This window comes from Festucalex cinctus, chromosome 10, assembly GCF_051991245.1.
Source record: "Festucalex cinctus isolate MCC-2025b chromosome 10, RoL_Fcin_1.0, whole genome shotgun sequence".
In the NCBI taxonomy this organism is placed as follows: domain Eukaryota; kingdom Metazoa; phylum Chordata; class Actinopteri; order Syngnathiformes; family Syngnathidae; genus Festucalex; species Festucalex cinctus.
The window spans coordinates 11,523,797-11,541,764 of NC_135420.1; the positions used below are offsets into that span (position 1 = coordinate 11,523,797).

The 17,968-nt window shown below is 37.0% G+C and overlaps 1 protein-coding gene across 1 annotated transcript in view; it reads left to right on the forward strand.

Moving 5' to 3' along the window:
- rabgap1l (RAB GTPase activating protein 1-like) overlaps positions 1–17,968 on the forward strand; it is a 97,923-nt gene that overhangs the window by 51,183 nt on the left and 28,772 nt on the right. The window contains exons 14-16 of the mRNA XM_077533864.1: positions 10,859–10,972; positions 14,287–14,361; positions 16,779–16,904. Of these exons, the coding sequence (XP_077389990.1) occupies positions 10,859–10,972; positions 14,287–14,361; positions 16,779–16,904 (315 nt within the window). The remainder of the gene's footprint in view (positions 1–10,858; positions 10,973–14,286; positions 14,362–16,778; positions 16,905–17,968) is intronic.

Genomic DNA, 17,968 nt, shown 5'->3' on the forward strand with positions numbered 1-17,968 from the left:
ACGTTGTATTTTACAATTTTAAATATGTGAAGAATTTCACAAGTTACTTCATGTTAAAGATTAGATAGCTCTTAATATCAAAAGAAAAACGCACTGAGCTGTCACCAGCTTACAAATGCAATTATGCCATCTAGTGACAGAAAATGACCTCAACACAAATCAATATCACACTCGTTTCTCTCAAAACTGAAGTGTCATTTTTGCTCTTAACTGAAGACATCAAGAGTCTATAACCTTGAAAAATAAAACGTAAAAAAAATAAAAAGTAGTTGCCCTCACTATTCCAGTACTTTTGGAGAAGAGTATGTGTTTTTACAGAACATTTTGGTTGAACTCCAAATTGATAATATGAAGTTGTTGATGTTCAGAATGGTTTGGACTTATCAACAGTTCTTTATTTTTAGCTGGGTGTGTGAAATAAGTTACCTGTCATAAGAGCCAGTGTAATAAATAGTATGTCTGCCCAACATGCCTGCAGGCAACAATTAGAGAAAGCCTCTGATTCCCGTCTGTGTACACATCTCTCTCTCTCTTTTCTGTAAAGCGCTTGCCTTCTCCACCTCGTGTTATCTCCTCTCGCCATTCTCTGTGTGTCTCTTCTAAGCCATCACTCTTCGCTTCTCTCAACCCCTCCTTATTTCCATCTGTCTTGTTTTCTGCCTTCTGTCAATCACTTTAAAAGCCACTAGGGGATAATGCCTGAAAGGGTGCATACAATGTGAAGAAATAATACACGCACGCACACTCACATACTCAGGGTGTCTTGCAGTGTTCATTCTTTATTAATTACTTTTGTATTTATTATGTTATATGAAGATTTTGGTGAAAAACTGTGCTGGTGTCCAATACTGTATTCCAGCTCAACTCTGCACTTTTATTCTTGCTTTGTTGGCATTTGAGCGGCAAAGGTTGATATTTTCAGGCAAGATGCCATTTTAGCCTTGACCTTTTATGTTTCATGTATATTTTAGTGCACATTGCATGTATGTATACTGCCAATAAGTGGCCTCCATAATATTTACAATGTCCTTTCCTATGTGGCCGAAACGAACATAATGAGACTTTGCTTTGTTTGTGGCGACGCTTATCACTGCCGCAGATTCTCTGTCACTCTGTTGCTCCAATCCAAGAATGGAACAAATACACTGCCTACTGCCCTCTAGATCCCCTTGAACATCCCGTCCACTGAATCACCTGTGGCAACGGTGGATGGATCAGTCACATCGAAGGTCCTTTGGATGGTAGCGAATCTAGCGATAGTAGTAATGATGCTGAGCTCTCAGCTTCAGTCTGCACAGTCACAGCGTTCAGCTTGTTCTCCAGCTGGCTTCAGAATATAGGCTTAGCATGCCTCCCTCAATTTCCTCTGTAGTGTGCTGCAATAGGTTCAGGGGCAGAGGTGTCCAAGCTATGGCCCGGGGGCCATTTGTGGCCCGCCATCCATTTTTAAGCGACCCACGATATATGCTCAAAATGACATCTGCTGCTAATAAATTTGTTTTATGTACTGTAGAGCCTTTCTAAATATGCAAATGACCAGTTTATAATTAAACAGATTGCTTCTGTTTTTGTTCTGAATGTCGAGATGGTATTTGGTTGATATATTTTGGTGGGTTAGGGTCTGACCACCCCAAAATATTTTGTCAAATCCTAAATTATTTGCCTTTTTGAAAACTGTTCAGGGAACAGTTTTTCGAAAACAACACTGAAAAGAATAAACATTACGCAATTGCTTGATTGACTGATTTTAGTGTGCTTGAAAAATGTACAATAAAAAAACAACAACAAAAAAACGGCCCCTCGGGTCCGTCGATTTCTCTATATGTGGCCCTCAGAGGAAAAGGTTTGCTCGCCCCTGTTCTAGGGAATTTTGTTGTTGTTTGTTTTCTCTCACTTTGTTGACTGGTCGAAATCTAGGAATAATAAACAAATGAATAAAATCTTTAGTAGCAAACATATATATACTATGCTTTCTGCATTTGTGTATAACAGTCTTTTTTTTTTTTTTTTTTACAAGCTGCAATGCCTCATTCATGCAAATATAATGTAAAAAAAACAAATATAATCTAAAATATGGCGAGCTTCATTATAATATTTGCAGACTATGATTAGGATATTTATATCCATGTGCATGTAAATTTTGGTGACAATCAGTCACGCTTTTTTGTACGTTGAAGACATAATTTTTTTTCTGTACGAGTTAACTAGGAGGGACAACTTTACGACATGAATAAAATAAAATAAAAAAATGCAAGTTTCGTTTTATATTCCCAGACTATGATTAGGATGTGTACATACAAATTGGTGACAGTCTGTTACATTTTATTGTACATTAAGCAATGTAATGTTTTTTCTCTACGAGCCAACTAGGAGGTGCAACCGTACAACGTGAATAAAATAAAAAAAATAAATATATATATATATATATATATATATATATATATATATATATATATTGCAAGTTTCGTTGTAATATTTTTAGACTGATTAGCATGTCCACATCAATTTTGGTGAGAATCCATCGTACATATGCCACCGTAATGGACCGGTGGAACATACGGTGAGGTGAGTACATTGGTTCGCTGCTTTATGAGTGCCAAATGATGGCAATATTTGACAACGTCATATATAGCACAATATACCAGGAAACAAGTCCAAAATGAACAGTGCTGTGCACTCAATATGTCACAGTGATGATGTGGACTCAACAAAAATGTCCTCCGTAGCATCGTTCAGTGTACAAATCAGCACAAACATTTTTGCAGGGAATCAGATGCTATTAGTTTTTTTTTTTTGTTTTTTTTTTTTTATTGCATTCATTTCATTTCAACTGAAAGGGTTAACACACTGCAGGCAACATTGAGAAATTTGATGTTTAAATTTGTCTGTCGGCTAAATGATTCGAACAATGAAATTATTGTACATTTGTCAAACATCTGTCGAAGTGCTATACGATATCAGTCCCAGTTCTGGAAACATTGGTACTGTTGTCTTTTATATAATGTTTCTTAGTGTATATTGATATGTATGTATTTCTGCTTTTATTCTTTATTGGTCTGTGTGTGTTTGGACTTCGAGTCTGTAATAATAAAGCTTCATCATGTTCATACACACTGCCAAATAGAATGAAGGACAATGAATTTTTGAGTTGTCTGATCCTTTAATTAAATACCTAAAACTAAGAGCAATCAGTAATGTAATGTTGGTTTAGCTTCCATTATTATAGACTGAACAAAATTTTAGCAAGAGCTATATTTACCTCGAAGAGAGAGGAAACGTATTAGCTGTCAGTTATTATGCACTTCTAGTATGAAGCACCACAACAAACTGTATTCCTGCTGTAAACTGTACTACTAAATGTAATCAGCGATTACAAAATTATTGCTCACCTACTTTGAACCCGTTTTGTCAAAGCACGTACAGACTCATAAAGAGATACCATATGGCCATATGACCTGACATTTCACTTTTTCCGCACCAAAATCAGAGAAGAAAAATACAGTGCTTTGTCACGGACTTGCTTTCATAGAACTACTCTTTATCATTGCGTTTGTTTTGTGTTAGTAGAACAGTGCACATTGTGCAGGTGGAACTGGGGAATTGTGACAGAAAATTGATGGTGCTGATGAGGCTGCAGTTCCTGCTGAACAGCTCAGCCCCCCCGCAGAAGTAAAGAGCTGCTGGCTTCAGCATTTGCATGTTTCACGTTGACACGTTCATCTAAATGAGCGGCACCGAATTCATGTTTGGACATTGCATAGAGGGAATAATTGCATGCTTCTTCAGTCTTAAGTGTATTAAAATATAATGACCAAAATATCAGAGACAGCTGTGTGATGACAGTACTGTACTGCAGCACTGCACACTATTATGATGGTGGATATTGTTAAATGTATCCTTCTGTGACAGTGCCGTTTATATCCGAAGGCATTTATTTCCCTCCTCAAACTAATAGAAATACAGTATGGAAAGCGGTATAGAGAATTAGAGGTGGGGATTTAATGTTATAGCAAATTGGACAATGGGACACTTGGTTTATATTATAAACAGCTAAGCAACCTACAGTAATTTTAAGGAAAGAGAGTTTCAATTCCACTTGCTTGTGGGGTTTTTGAGTAATGAGGCTCTTAATTAGCAGAGGCATGCATGGTTTATTAAATCAAAGTGTTTACGACTTTCAATGTCAAACTGATTCTTATTAGTCCTCATTGATATATGCATGGTAATTATAGAAAATATGTTTATCATTGATTATGTTGCTCTTAAAGTGATGCATGTCTTATGAATGTTTTTCATTTCATACATTAGATTCGGCAAAACACCCCGCAAGACAGTATTTTTAATGACCTACATCAGTGTTTCCCAACCAAGGCACCCATTTTACACACATCACCACACCACACCACACCACACCACACCGCCAACCAAAAATACTAAAATATAATGATCTTGTTTCAGTTTACTCTCAAATGGACTTCCTCAGTGTGAAATCTTGGTCCATTTAATCACACACAAATCAAAAGTGACTTATTCTGTTCTGTTGTATGAAATGAGATACATGTAGAGTTCAACTCGAGGTACACAGTCGCCATCAATAAGCTCCAGTTTCCTGTAATAGTAATAGGGGAGATTCAAACTGTTGATCTTTCATTTTAAACCATTTTAATTGGTTTCTGTTTAACAAAATAGAAGAACTTTTAGGTTTTGCACTTTTCTGAACTGGACTTAAAAGTGACTTTTTTTGTTGTTTGTACAGTCACATCCCAAGCAATTATACATTAATGTGGGTTCACCGTTGTAACCATCTCTTTGAGGAGGGTAACTTTGAAGTGGCTTGGGCTAAAACCAACATTGACTCCCCTGCGCTATGTTATTATTTAAATTCTAATAAAAAGTGACCATTGAATGAGCTAAACATTGGCACTTATGTTACTGGTCTGTATGTTGTTGTTTTTTTTGTTTTTTTGTGACAACTTTGGGCACAAATTGTTACGCCCATTATTTACGTGCAGGGCCTGCTTGTTTCTGCTTGTCATTCTGTTTGTCATTGAAGCGAAGATAGCAGGATTACTATTGTTTAATAAAATGGTTTGATTGCACCATGAAGGGCATACAACATCCAAACAAATTAGGCTAATGATTTGCTTTGATGGGATAGGCCAAAAGTCACAACAACAATAAACATATACTTTCTAGAGTTAGTTAGAAAATCACTTAGTGTGCATGTGCATATACAAGTAGTTCAAAAATAAACACAGGCACGACTGAAGAGCTATGATAGTGTGGCGGCGCCACACAATACAAAAAGGCACACACAGCAGGCGGGTCAATGCTTGGGTGCCTTGTTCAAGGGCATGTCAACAATGATCGAAAGACAAACTTGATCTTCTCCAGAAATAATTCCTGGTTTCTATACTTAATACTCGAGTGAGTCACCATGTGGTCCCTAAGGCTAAAGCTTACAGATTGAACTACATGATAGTGTCGAAGAGCGTGTTGGGGAATCACCTGGACATAAATTTCATGGGATGGAAACATTCAAGTTGAGGAAAAATATGGAATGAATATACATTAATGGGAAAAACGAGTCATGTTATTGCATGTATGGCACTTGAATGTTTTTAAGGTCTATAGACACACTTAAAAATGATAAAAACGCATTTGAACATTCATCCATCCATTTTCTGACCTGCTTATTGTCACTAATTTTGGTAGAATTTAGAGAGAACAAGATCAACGAATAACACAAAAATATGAGTATGCATTTTTACATTGTTTGTTTGTACAACAATATAAAATGAGTAAGCAAAGACGAGTACAATGGCGATGATGGTCTCATAATAACGGTTCATTCCTCTTTCAATGCCAAATTAAAGGTGTCTTTTTAGAAAAAAAAAATGAGTAACTGACATTACATACAGTATGGGAAACGCAGAAGGAAAGACACTATGTGTCCACTGACAGAACACAACCGCCGCCAATCAGTGGCTGACAAAACGATAGCAACGCAGTGATTGGCTGAATCAATAGAAACGGGTATTTTGTCGTGACATGTGGGATTTAAACTCAAGACAATGCAGTAAAATGCCGGCAAATGTAAAAATACAAAACTAATGACACTAAAAAAAAACAAAAAAAAAAACAAAAAAAAACACAATGGGACCGCGATGGAAGGATTTTACTGTAAAAAGTTTAAAGGGGCAACTCTTACCCCAATGAAGACAGACATAAAGTTCAGCTTTCAGCAAGCAGAACTTGTATAGTATATTTATGAAAATAGTCTTGTAAATGGTGTATTTATTTTCTGTTGTTTGGTACTGTGTATAAACTTCGACTCAAAGGCAGACTGCTATTTCTGTTGTTGGCTTGTTTAGAACTTGGCTAATTGGAGCTCATTTGGCTATATGTCCTTTGTTTTGGCATCTTTTGTTACACTACTCACCGATTGACTGACTTTCCTAATTAATCACTTATGTTCACACAGTCGCCTGTTGTTTTAATATTTGCCGCGATGTGTAGAAGGGTTGTCACATTAGTTGGGGGCTTATCAGGGTTTTGAACCCGGGACCTCTCATTGGTTGCAAAAGGACCTGAACATTTTTACGTTTTTGTTTTGAAACTGATGTTCCTGTTAAATTTTATGACAGTAACTTTGTTTAATAAAAAAGAGCAGACAAATGGGTCTTTCTTCAGCATTATGCCATAAGGTTGCTTTCAATTTGGCGAAGAATCGACTTGCACTTTTCAAAGCTCTGTTTTCTGCCACTCACAGCTCTTAATGACATGTGCCTTTCTTTTAAAATTCCATTTCAGCATGATTTTCTGTGACATTTAGACCCTCGCAGTTGGAGGCTAGCAAGTAGTTAATATGCGAGAACACTTTGAGTACGTTGTGCTCTCTGTCCAGAGTAGCATTGAAATGGTTTATTTAAAGGATTGTGCATATTTATTGTATAATGTGCACATCTCTGAACGAGGTCCAACTGTGTACCACTCTGGAGTTTTTTTTTTGTTTTTTTTAATCTTTGGTCACAGTGACATAAGCAGTCAAGCGCTAATGTACTTATACACATTCAAAAGGTCAGAAGATCTCAGAAGCTGCCTTTAGTAACATCTGTTCAGTAAATGCAGGGCAACTACCTCCATTAAATTATTACTTAAATAACAAAGTAAACTCAAGGAATTCAGAAATACACAAGTTGATTTTTTTTCTTCTTGTATTCAGATACAGTTGCGAGTTACCTGTTAGAAAATGTAATCAGTCACATAATCCAAATAGCATATTAATGTGAATTTGATTACTTTTACTCCAATACCAAATATACTAGTAAAGATGAAAGAAAATCAATAGCAATAAAATCTATATTGATGATGTATTTTTCTAGTCTTTTCTGTGTATAATAGGGATGTGTGTGTACCGATAGCAGGTGTTGAGCCCATACTATGCCTTATTTCAAGCTATTGGTACTCATGACGGCCGCTGATACCAGTAAGGATGTTCGATACTACCATTTTTCATCTAGATACTGGTGTGAGTACTTAACTCTTGTGTAGTCACCGATACCATATACCAATACCACTAGTACTTTTTTTAATACATAAAATTGCCCTCCAAAAAACAATGGCCGAAAATTACATGAAATTAATGGCAATTTTATGTTCCTCTAAATTTAGTTCCTGAATGGCCACAAGAGACTCGTGACATTACGATACCGTGAAATACAGCCAGGTATCGGTCCAATACCAGCGCCTGCTATTGGTACTCGCCTATTGCGAGATGCTTGTTTTTCGGTCACCTTCTTGTGGCTGTTTTTTACGATCAGAAACTAGAAATTAAATAGAAATTTGCCATTAATTTCATGCAATTTTAAGAGAAAAAAATGCTATGTTAGAATCGATCTTTCTTTAAATTCATCTGTCATTGTTTTATTTTTAGAAATTTTGTATATAAAAAATACTCGTGGTATCAGTACTTGGTATCTATCGTTATAGATGAGGTGACTACTCGAGTTGACTTCTCGTACTGGTATCGGTATGAAAAAAAAAAAGTGGTAACATCCCTAGTGTTTAAGGCTTCAGACTGCCCCTAATTGGCATTTTGCCTCTGAAATTTGAGACAGTGCAAGTAAATTTTCAATCTACTTGTGTATATATGACCAGTAAATTTGCCATTTTCTTCCCCCTGGTCCATGAGTAATAGAGTGAAGATGAGTATAAATGTGAATATTTATTTAATCTGCAAGTTGATTTACAATGTACACCTCTAAATTTTCTACTTGCACTACTTCCAAATGTGACATTTAAATTTTTATATAATCTTCTTCATCTTATCATGTGTCTTTGCTGTCTTTGTCACCAGAGTGATATTTACTGTTATTTTTGTACAATAATGTTATTCTGTGTTGCTTTTTCAAATGTTATTTAGGAATCTCATTAAGGGAATTGCATTTTCTGTGAGGTTAAAAATAACATTGCAGTTGTACGCCATACTGCTTTCATACATACAAAGTTTGTTGTTTGTGTGGAATAATGAACATAATTTGTAACTGTTATAGTCATCTGTAACACATATTGCACAAAAGGACCACCTCCATGCTGCAAGTCTCATTAAAACATGACACGCAGGCTTGCGTGCAGAAACCAAATGGCATGTGAATGAAATGTCTTTTAATTCGACAGCAGATTCGAGCACAGAACCTCGCGAATTTGAGGCAGACATGTTTAACCCATGTGCTGTTTTTCTTTCCATGTATTTCAAAGTAAAGATCCTTTCCGATTATGAGATATATTTCTCTTCATTGTTTCTGAGAAGCACGGGGAGCTTGTTTTCCCGCCATGCTGTAACACAAGAGAGGCTTTTAACATTAATGATGCAGCATATCAATGACTCCAGACATACAGTACAGCCAGAGTGATACATAAATATCTTCAGTGAGTCCTGCAACAGATGGTACGGCTCCAACAGAGGCCCGACTGACTTGAGTATCATCAAGTCACTTTGTGATTTTATGATGAAACAAACGTGGGCAGCCCAAATCCACAGAAAATTGATGGCAAGGACCTTCAACTTTAAACAAGGAGACTTGCTGCAGTTTCAAAAGAAAAGGTGTGAAATGAAGTCGATTGAAGGTAGAGGGATTATAGATGACTGCACAAGCAGGATCACGTCTTTCTGTAAGATCATTGCAGCATTTTTTTTTAAATCTCGGAAAGTAGGAATGAAGATGGCATTTCTGTTTCATACCTCTGTTCTCGGGGCGGCACGGTAGTCGAGTGGTTAGCACGTCCGCTTCCCAGTTCTGAGGTCTCCGGTTCGAGTCCAGGCTCGGACCTTCCTGGGTGGAGTTTGCATGTTCTCCCCGTGCCCGCGTGGGTCTTCTCTGGGTACTCCGGTCTCCTCCCACATTCCAAAGACATGCATGGCAGGTTAATTGGGCGCTCCGAATTGTCCCTAGGTGTGCGTGTGAGTGTGGATGGTTGTTCGTCTCTGTGTGCCCTGCGATTGGCTGGCAACCAGTCCAGGGTGTCCCCTGCCTACTGCCCAGAGCCAGCTGAGATAGGCGCCAGCAGCCCCCGCGACCCTTGTGAGGATTAAGCGGTCAAGAAAATGGATGGATGGATGGATACCTCTGTTCTCTGATATTCTTGGCCTTCATTTTCTCCGATACACACATCAAGGCCATTCGGGCTGAGGGTTGGTTCAGCAGCAACTTACAGAGAGGTGTTAGGTTTCATGAAAAACAATGACAGCATAAAAACGGTGGCTTCGATTGTGTTGAAGAGTGAGAAATGCACTGTACTGATGTTTGTGTCTGAAGATGTGTCAGATATTGTAGGAGTGGCTGAGGTTTGGAAACAGTAAATGCTTAAAGGGAATTAGAACTAGATGGATGATTTTGTTCCACTGAACTGAAGAAAATATCAAACAGATTTCAAATTTTGTACTGATTACCTTCATCAAGTACATGTTCATAGTTTTACACAATTAAAAAAAAAATAATTGTGGAAGTGTTTGGCCCAATTGGGGAACACTTACACTTTTTTTTGTTAGTATTGTGAATGTAGCAGATGTTGAATTATAGGGCTTTTCATCCATTTGTTAATTACCTTGGAGGGAGGGAGATTGAGGGAGGGAGGGAGGGAGGGAGAGGGAGGGAGAGAGAGAGAGAGAGAGAGAGAGAGAGAGAGAGAGAGATTTGATTGATTGATTTCGGTCCTATTTCAGACCAAAAAAAAAAATGGTATCGGATGATATTGGTCTATGTCCAACATCGCTGATATTAGCACTCATATGCAAGCTATCCATTCCAGACTCGGCTCTTGCTCTTCTATCCAACATTTTTTTTGTCCCATCCTCTATTGTTCCCACCATATACAGAATGAAAAAAGAAATATCTGAATGTACGGAAGTAAACTTGAATTGTTATTTGCACTTCAAAAATTAGTTTGTATTGACGTTATTAATATTATTTCTCAGGGTCCTTTAATTTATTTTGTAGGTTTTTTTTGTTTTTTTTAATTTACCGTATTCTCATGTTTTAGGTTGAATTGTAACCCAAATGTTTGGAATAAATGGGTTGTATTTTCTCATACCTTCTGTTGCTGACTATTGTTCTTTGTTTGAATAGTAGCACTTGATTAAGTCTGTAATAAAAAGTAAAATAAAAGCATGTATCATTACTGCTGCTATCAGATTAGTGTTGGACAGTACTCTAGACTTCAGTATCAGTATATCGGGAGTGAAGAAGTTGTATGGAAACACCCCTAGTGTTGGGTACATTTTCAGTACATTCAATTGTAGCTATGCATTTAGTGTTTGTGACACAATTTGTAATGCTGTACTGTATACACGTTTCAGGATTCAGCTCAGGAGGGAGTGATCACTCGGGACATCCACCGTACCTTCCCTGCACATGACTACTTCAAGGACTCTGACGGAGATGGACAGGATTCACTCTTCAAGATCTGCAAGGTAAGAGTAAAATGTGACATTTCAGTTAAAAGCTAGACTGTTCAAAACTGATTGCGCAAGTCTCAACCCTTTTTTAAATGTCGTTTTAAATATCAACTTTGAAATAGCCTGAAAGACCCTATCTGGGCATATAAAACTGTGAAATTGCACACATGGTACATATGAATCTGTGTATCATTTCGTTTAGTCGTTGTTCCAAACAAAACGGGAAGTACAAAAACAAAAAAACAACTTGTTTTCTCAATATTTGTTCCAAACGCCAAAATGAAGAAAACGGAGAACGATTTGTGTTCCGATTTCCGATTTTGTGCACAAACGGAAGATGGGGGCGTTTCCACATGTTGAATTGGCGTCTGGTGCATTTGATCACCGTGATTGGCTGTTAGCTAGCAAATCAGCTCACAGGGCAAGAAGAGGAAGTGACGAAAGTACTAATGGAAAGCCTGGGGCTTTATTTTTTTTTTTCTCTCATTTTGCGCATCGTCACCCTGCTGTACCCTCCACATTCAAACTTACAATGTCTGGACTGAAGATTGGGAAGATGACTTTGTCTCTTTGGTTCAAGAGAGACCGGCATTGTATGATATTACCGTTAAAAGGTATGCGGCAAAGGTATGAAAGCCAAACTATGGCATGACATGGGGACGTGACTGGATATAGCAGGTAGGATTTACTTTTAGATACGATACTGTGCAAAAAGCCGGAGGCTTTCATTTACGTGGGAGGACGTCATGAGAGAAAAAGTAACCGTGTGCATTGGTTACGTTTTATATCCCGCCCCCTTAAAGAGGTTTCCGGTTGCCTTTAGGAATAATGACTACCGCCGCCAATGGTATCAAGGGGAATTACTTCTCGTACATGTGCTGAAGGTACGTAATAGTCGGGGTCAGTGTGATGTGTATTTATGTTATTTTTCTACACGACATGCCTTTATCTGGGCTGACGCCACAGGGGGTAGGCGTCAGTCACATTTGGCCGATGTCGGATTGCTGTATCTTGGCCTTTACTTATTATCCATACTACTAAAGTACAGATGGAATATTGGGTGCCAAAAAGCACAATTGTGGGTATCACAGTGTGGTTTTAGCTAAAAGTCAAACGTAGTTTTTGAATGACTGACAGAAACGGTCACACCTTTGTATTTTTAAAGATGACTTGACTTTTGTACTATAAGTAATGTGGGAGGACCTGTCAGGGTGGGTTTACATCCGGTGTGAACCCAAGTAGGTCAGTGTTGAGCTCGCCTTCATTTGTATGCAAATTCATGTAGATTTGCTGCTGATAAGGTTGGCTGGATCTTGAGGCATGAGTGGGTTACAGCACCGAGGATCCAGGGCCCATTGTACATTCACCTACACACCAATCTACTCTGTAATCTTCATGGAGGCTTTAATTTTCTGACCTTTATTCTCCAAGAAAGGTCAATTGAGCTGTGTGAACTTTTCTGGTGACAGTCTGCTTCATTTTGTTAATGTTCCATTCAGTCCCGCTGCCACCTAACCTGTACAAGCACTTGATCGAGCAGCGATCAAATCGCTTGGGAAATGTGACCGTGAGTTTTTAAGAGAAATGAAAATATGTATTCTCACTTAAGTTCTTAAAACCAGTTCTTGATGGAATGATTTTGATTTTGATGAAAATCTAAAACATTTACATGGAAATAGAACTTCAGAATAACACATTCTTTTTTTTCAGGGCCGGAGTTCATATCCTACTCCATTTCTTTTATACTGTATTAAAATATAATGAAAGCATTTTTTTTTTAAATATCACTTTTTATTGTGAAGTTTGTCAAATGACAGTCATTTGTAATCTTTACAAAGTCTATATCAAAAAAGGATCACAATTCTTTTGAAATCGGTGTCTGCTTTACAATAGATACTAATACTTGAGCCTGCTGATCCGGTTATGTACTCAGGCTAATAAATTTAGATTTCTCCCACCAGGACCTCCCCCATCCATCTGTCAACCGTCATGTCACCTTGCTGAGTTGGCAGCAAGGTGACATGACGGTGTGTGAATACCACACTCCATCAAGCATGTCAACATGGAGATTATAAATCCAGGCAGCTCCACATCACCACTACCTGCACATCCAACCACAAATTTTTACATTCATTTTAGGGCTGCACGATACTGGAAAAACATGCGATATAGTTGCTGAATATAGCGATATTGATATTATTGTGATATTTAACATGTACCTAAAGAAATTAAATTTTATTATCTAATGAATAAATTACATTTTTTTTTCATGCAGCAAAATAATCAAACTCAATGTATTCTTAATTGTAATTACCTCTCGATAATGTTCAACTATTGGATGGCAGTGCACATTTTCGTTAAGTATACTGTGTTCCAACAATGTTTAGCATTATTAGAGTTGGAACATCCATGTAACTAGGGGCATGGGAACCAAATAAAAAGAGAGGGTGAGGAGTTTTTTTTTTTTTTTTCTTTCTTCAGAGAGTGCAGTAGTGAATTGTATAAGTCAGTTCCTCTATTGTCTCCTTGCAAGCTTTTAACTGAGTGTCTTCTCTCCTTTTTTGTCATGTTTAATAAATGTAAAACAGGTAAACCTGACAGTCTTACTGTATAAAATTCCAAATCAAACTTATTGCATGTTGTTGCAATATACACATTGCATAGACCAATATCGCAATATCGATATTTTTTTTTATATATTGTACAACCCTAATTCATTTTCAAGAAAGGGGATCTGACTGTTGATTGTTATTAACTCAGCATCAGATATATAGATCCAAAATAAATGATAGTGTACTGTATATTTCAAAACATTTGTTTTCATTTTCAGTGAAACATTTTAATGTCAAGATAATTTTATTGTTTGTTTTTTTTTCCTTGAAACTATTTTATGTATTGGTATGAGATATTTAATACTACCTTATTAATTTTCCTAGTCTTTAGTCTAGATACAGTAAAACTCACAAATACATGCTTAAATAAAAACAGGAAGACTAACAGAAAGCTTTTGTAGTCATCGGTGCAGATACAATGAAATTATGTAATATTTGGTCTCACCCATTGCAAACACTTGGAATGCAGCTCAATATTTCCTAAACTGTCATGCAAGTCAAATATTAAGAATGTCAGTGATGAGATATGCAACACTAGTGCATGTTCAAATCCAAAATCTTTTAAAGTTAAAAAAATAAAATTAAAGTATCGTTATTGACTAAAAATGTGATACTAAAAATATTATATTTTGTCAGTAAATTCAGTGTTAAGTTATTCAATGTTGAAATTGTTATGGTGTTATATTATTATTAATTTTTTCTCTGTCTCTCTTCAAGGCCTATGCTGTCTACGATGAGGAAATTGGTTACTGCCAGGGTCAGTCATTCCTTGCAGCTGTTCTGCTGCTGCATGTAAGTAAGCATTTAAACATGTATGTATTTTAACTTGGAAAGTTTGATCCCATTTTTTTTTCAGACTGATACCAGTGCGAGTACACTCCTCTTGAGTAGTCACCGATATCAAATATTGATACCACTAGTACATAAAATTCTCCCCCAAAACAATGACAACAAGAAAATATAATCAAAAGTTGCATTTTTCATGATAATTAAATGAAATTAAGGGCAATTTTCTATTCGAAGCTGACAAATAATAAACACATTTTGTTCTTGTATATTGAAAGAGAGAGAGGGAGAAAGTGACTAAGATAAATCATTTCAAAACTTTTTCCACCATTAATGTACCTTACAACTCAATTCCAAAAATTGCTATTAAGATTTGACACCCTGCTTTAACTGGGGATGTGAATATGTTCAGAATTAATCACATTCAAAATAAAGTATAATGGGAGTCAGGACATACATGTTATCATTTAAAGTACCTCCCAGTAACCCTACAGTTCTAACCTTGCTCTCGCATGATGAATTCTCGAGGGATTTGGGAGTTCACAAACCCCGGAGAATACATCTTGTACCGCTCCCGCTGATAACCGCCGTTCAGAACCGCTAGTGGTTCGGACCAATCACAGAGCGACATTGTGTTTGGGGGCGGGATATGCAACTGTGACGTAACCAGGAAGCCAGCACCGACGCCGGAGCTAACAAACAAACCTAACATGGACGATTGGACGCTGCTATTAATTCTTTTCTCGCAGAATGCCTCAATGTTTCCTTGTTGAATGTTGAACAGCGCTTCGTGCATTTCAAGCTGGTAAGATGTCCGTGCTTTAACCCCCTTTGGCAAGAACAAGGATAAAATTTTCACCCATGGCCATGATTGGTTAAAACAAACGTGTAGAATGACGCATCGTCCAATCAGCTCAAATTATTGTACAGAATGTCCCGCCTTTTCCCGACAAAATTACTATGGAGTGGTAGATTAGGCTAATGGCGTATTTATTTTAAAAAGCCATCTCTGTGAAAGCCAACATGCATTTTATCATTTCAGTGAAATTGTAATGCATTTCCTGATATGATAGTCAGTTGGTATACAGTTATATCACTAAGCATAATTGCCATGGACATATTTTCAATGTACAGTCAGAGGTGGGATTTGTACTCGGGACCTCCTGGTTACTAGACAACGCACTTAACCAAGTGTGCCACTGAGCAACGTCAGAGAGCTAGTAATGGTGATCAGTTGTCTGTATGGAAAGTGAGACATAAAAAGTTCAATGTCAGTCTCATTGAAGATGAATGGGGAAAAGTTGATATTTAACGTTAAATTGTGCGAGTACTGTAAGTAATGTGGAATCAGATGATATATACCATGGAAGGTGTGAATTTTCGAAGCAAGTTGAACTTTTAACGGTGTAAATCCGAAGTATTATGTGGGAGTTGTTTCTCGGCAAATAAGTGAGCAGAATAAAAACCGAATAGCATATGTGGGATGCTTTCAGCATTCCCACAATAAAAACGCTGCATTCAAGCTAGCCAGTGAAGAAACGTGGAGGAGTTTAGCATACATGACAGCAGTCTTTGATTGATGGGAAACATGTAATGGAGGTCTGGTTGAAGTCCAAATGGTACGAGCAACCAAGATTTAAGATGAGAAAGAGTGTGAGAGAGGGGAGAGGTCTGCAGGAGGCACAATGACGAAAGACAGTTGGAAAATAAGTGAGGAGATGAAGTCATGCTAGTGAGCTATCAAAGGAGAGTCGGCAGGTACTGAGGACAGCAAATACACATGGTTAAATGGGAAAAAAGTTAGGCAGTGTGGATACAGATTGTGTAGGAAGAAAGCAGGGAGGTTAAAAAGGAGGAAGAAGCAGAGGTTATAGAGAAGATGTCAAGAATATTAATAGGCGCTCAGGTTCACCTGCAGCAGATTCAGCCCCAAACACAAACTGTCACAGATAAAATGCCACCTCATGGCCTGTGTGTGTGCACGCGTCCGTGCGTGCGCACGTGCGTTTAAGGGCGAAGAGAGAGTGCTTTTGTGTGAGACTGCACATTCCCTTGAGACTCACCAGAACTCGTACTTTCACATTTTGTTATTTATACTTTTGCTTTGTCTTTATTTCAAGTCAGATGTCATGTTAGAAAGTTAATAGAAATTTTTTTCTTTCTTTCTTTCTTTCTTCATATTAAGCCCCAAATTGTCATGTCATTTAGTAGAAATTAATCCCCAATGTCTGGGAACCCTGTGTGACTAACATTTTTCATTTTTGATACCGACACACACACATATATATATATATATATATATATATATATATATATATATATATATATATATATATATATATATATATATATATATATATATATATATATATATATATATATATATATATATATATATATATATGTTATTGCTGTTGTTTCAGATGCCTGAGGAACAATCCTTTTGTGTGTTGGTGAAAATCATGTTTGAGTATGGCCTGAGAGCGCTCTACAAAAACAACTTTGAAGATCTTCACTGCAAGTTCTATCAGCTGGAGAAGCTCATGCAGGTACAGAGCGATGCAATCTTCTACGTGATTGGAATCTACAGTCTGAATTCATGCTTGCTAATACTTATTGCCTGACTAGATTGAGTGAAAGACATTTGCATGTAATAAGGGTTTGACTACATTTTCGGTTTCTATATTGCACTGTATGTTAATTTAGCACCTCCTGGCAAAAACGGAACGGAAAAAAAATTTCAATAAGTGCTAGAAAGTGAAACAATGCACCACACTATGATTATAATATTAGCGTTTATTGATATCGCATTTATTCATATTTAAATACGCTGCAGGAGCATGTGCAGCCAGCTACCAGCAGATTATTAGGCATTGTTTTTCTTTATTTTCCTTAATAGAAAGTGTGATTTACAGTGAATAATGTCATAATCATCAGCAATTCTAACTATCACAATGACATTTTAATTTACTCAAAGTACATTCTTCCAATTCTTTTTGTATGCATGCAACAATTCAACTAAAAATAGATCACAAAGAACTCTAAACAAAATCAGTCATATGTATGTTGTAAAAAATAAATTAATAAATAAAAATAGCTATTTTGACCAAACCGCATCTCTACCAAACAAGCTCATTTTACATAGCTCACATCCATTTAAATTGTAAGTCCATGGTTAGTTGCTGACTGACTGAAGAGGCACCAGCTGCTTCAAATAGCCGCTTTCTGCTCAGCAGTAGATTATTTATTTATTTATTTATTTACAGCTGCTCTCGTAATGCCATGCATTTGCCCGACAGAAACATTCCATTTTATGCCTTGATCAGAACGAACCCGTTTTCTGTATGAGTCACACAGCAGTTATTTAACAGTGCAATGATTTTCTTGAAAATGTCTTTTTTTCCTTCCTTTCATAAATCACTGGCCTATTAAACACTTTGTATCAGGACCTCCCTTTGTGCATCAAGTATTGCGCAACAACCTCCTGAAGTCATTTTCCTTCATCAAACTTGTTTGATATATGCATAATGATTTGGAACATATTAAATAAATTAGTACTGTGTGTTTCCCAAATCACCAATCCTGATACCAAGTACTGATACCACCAGTATGT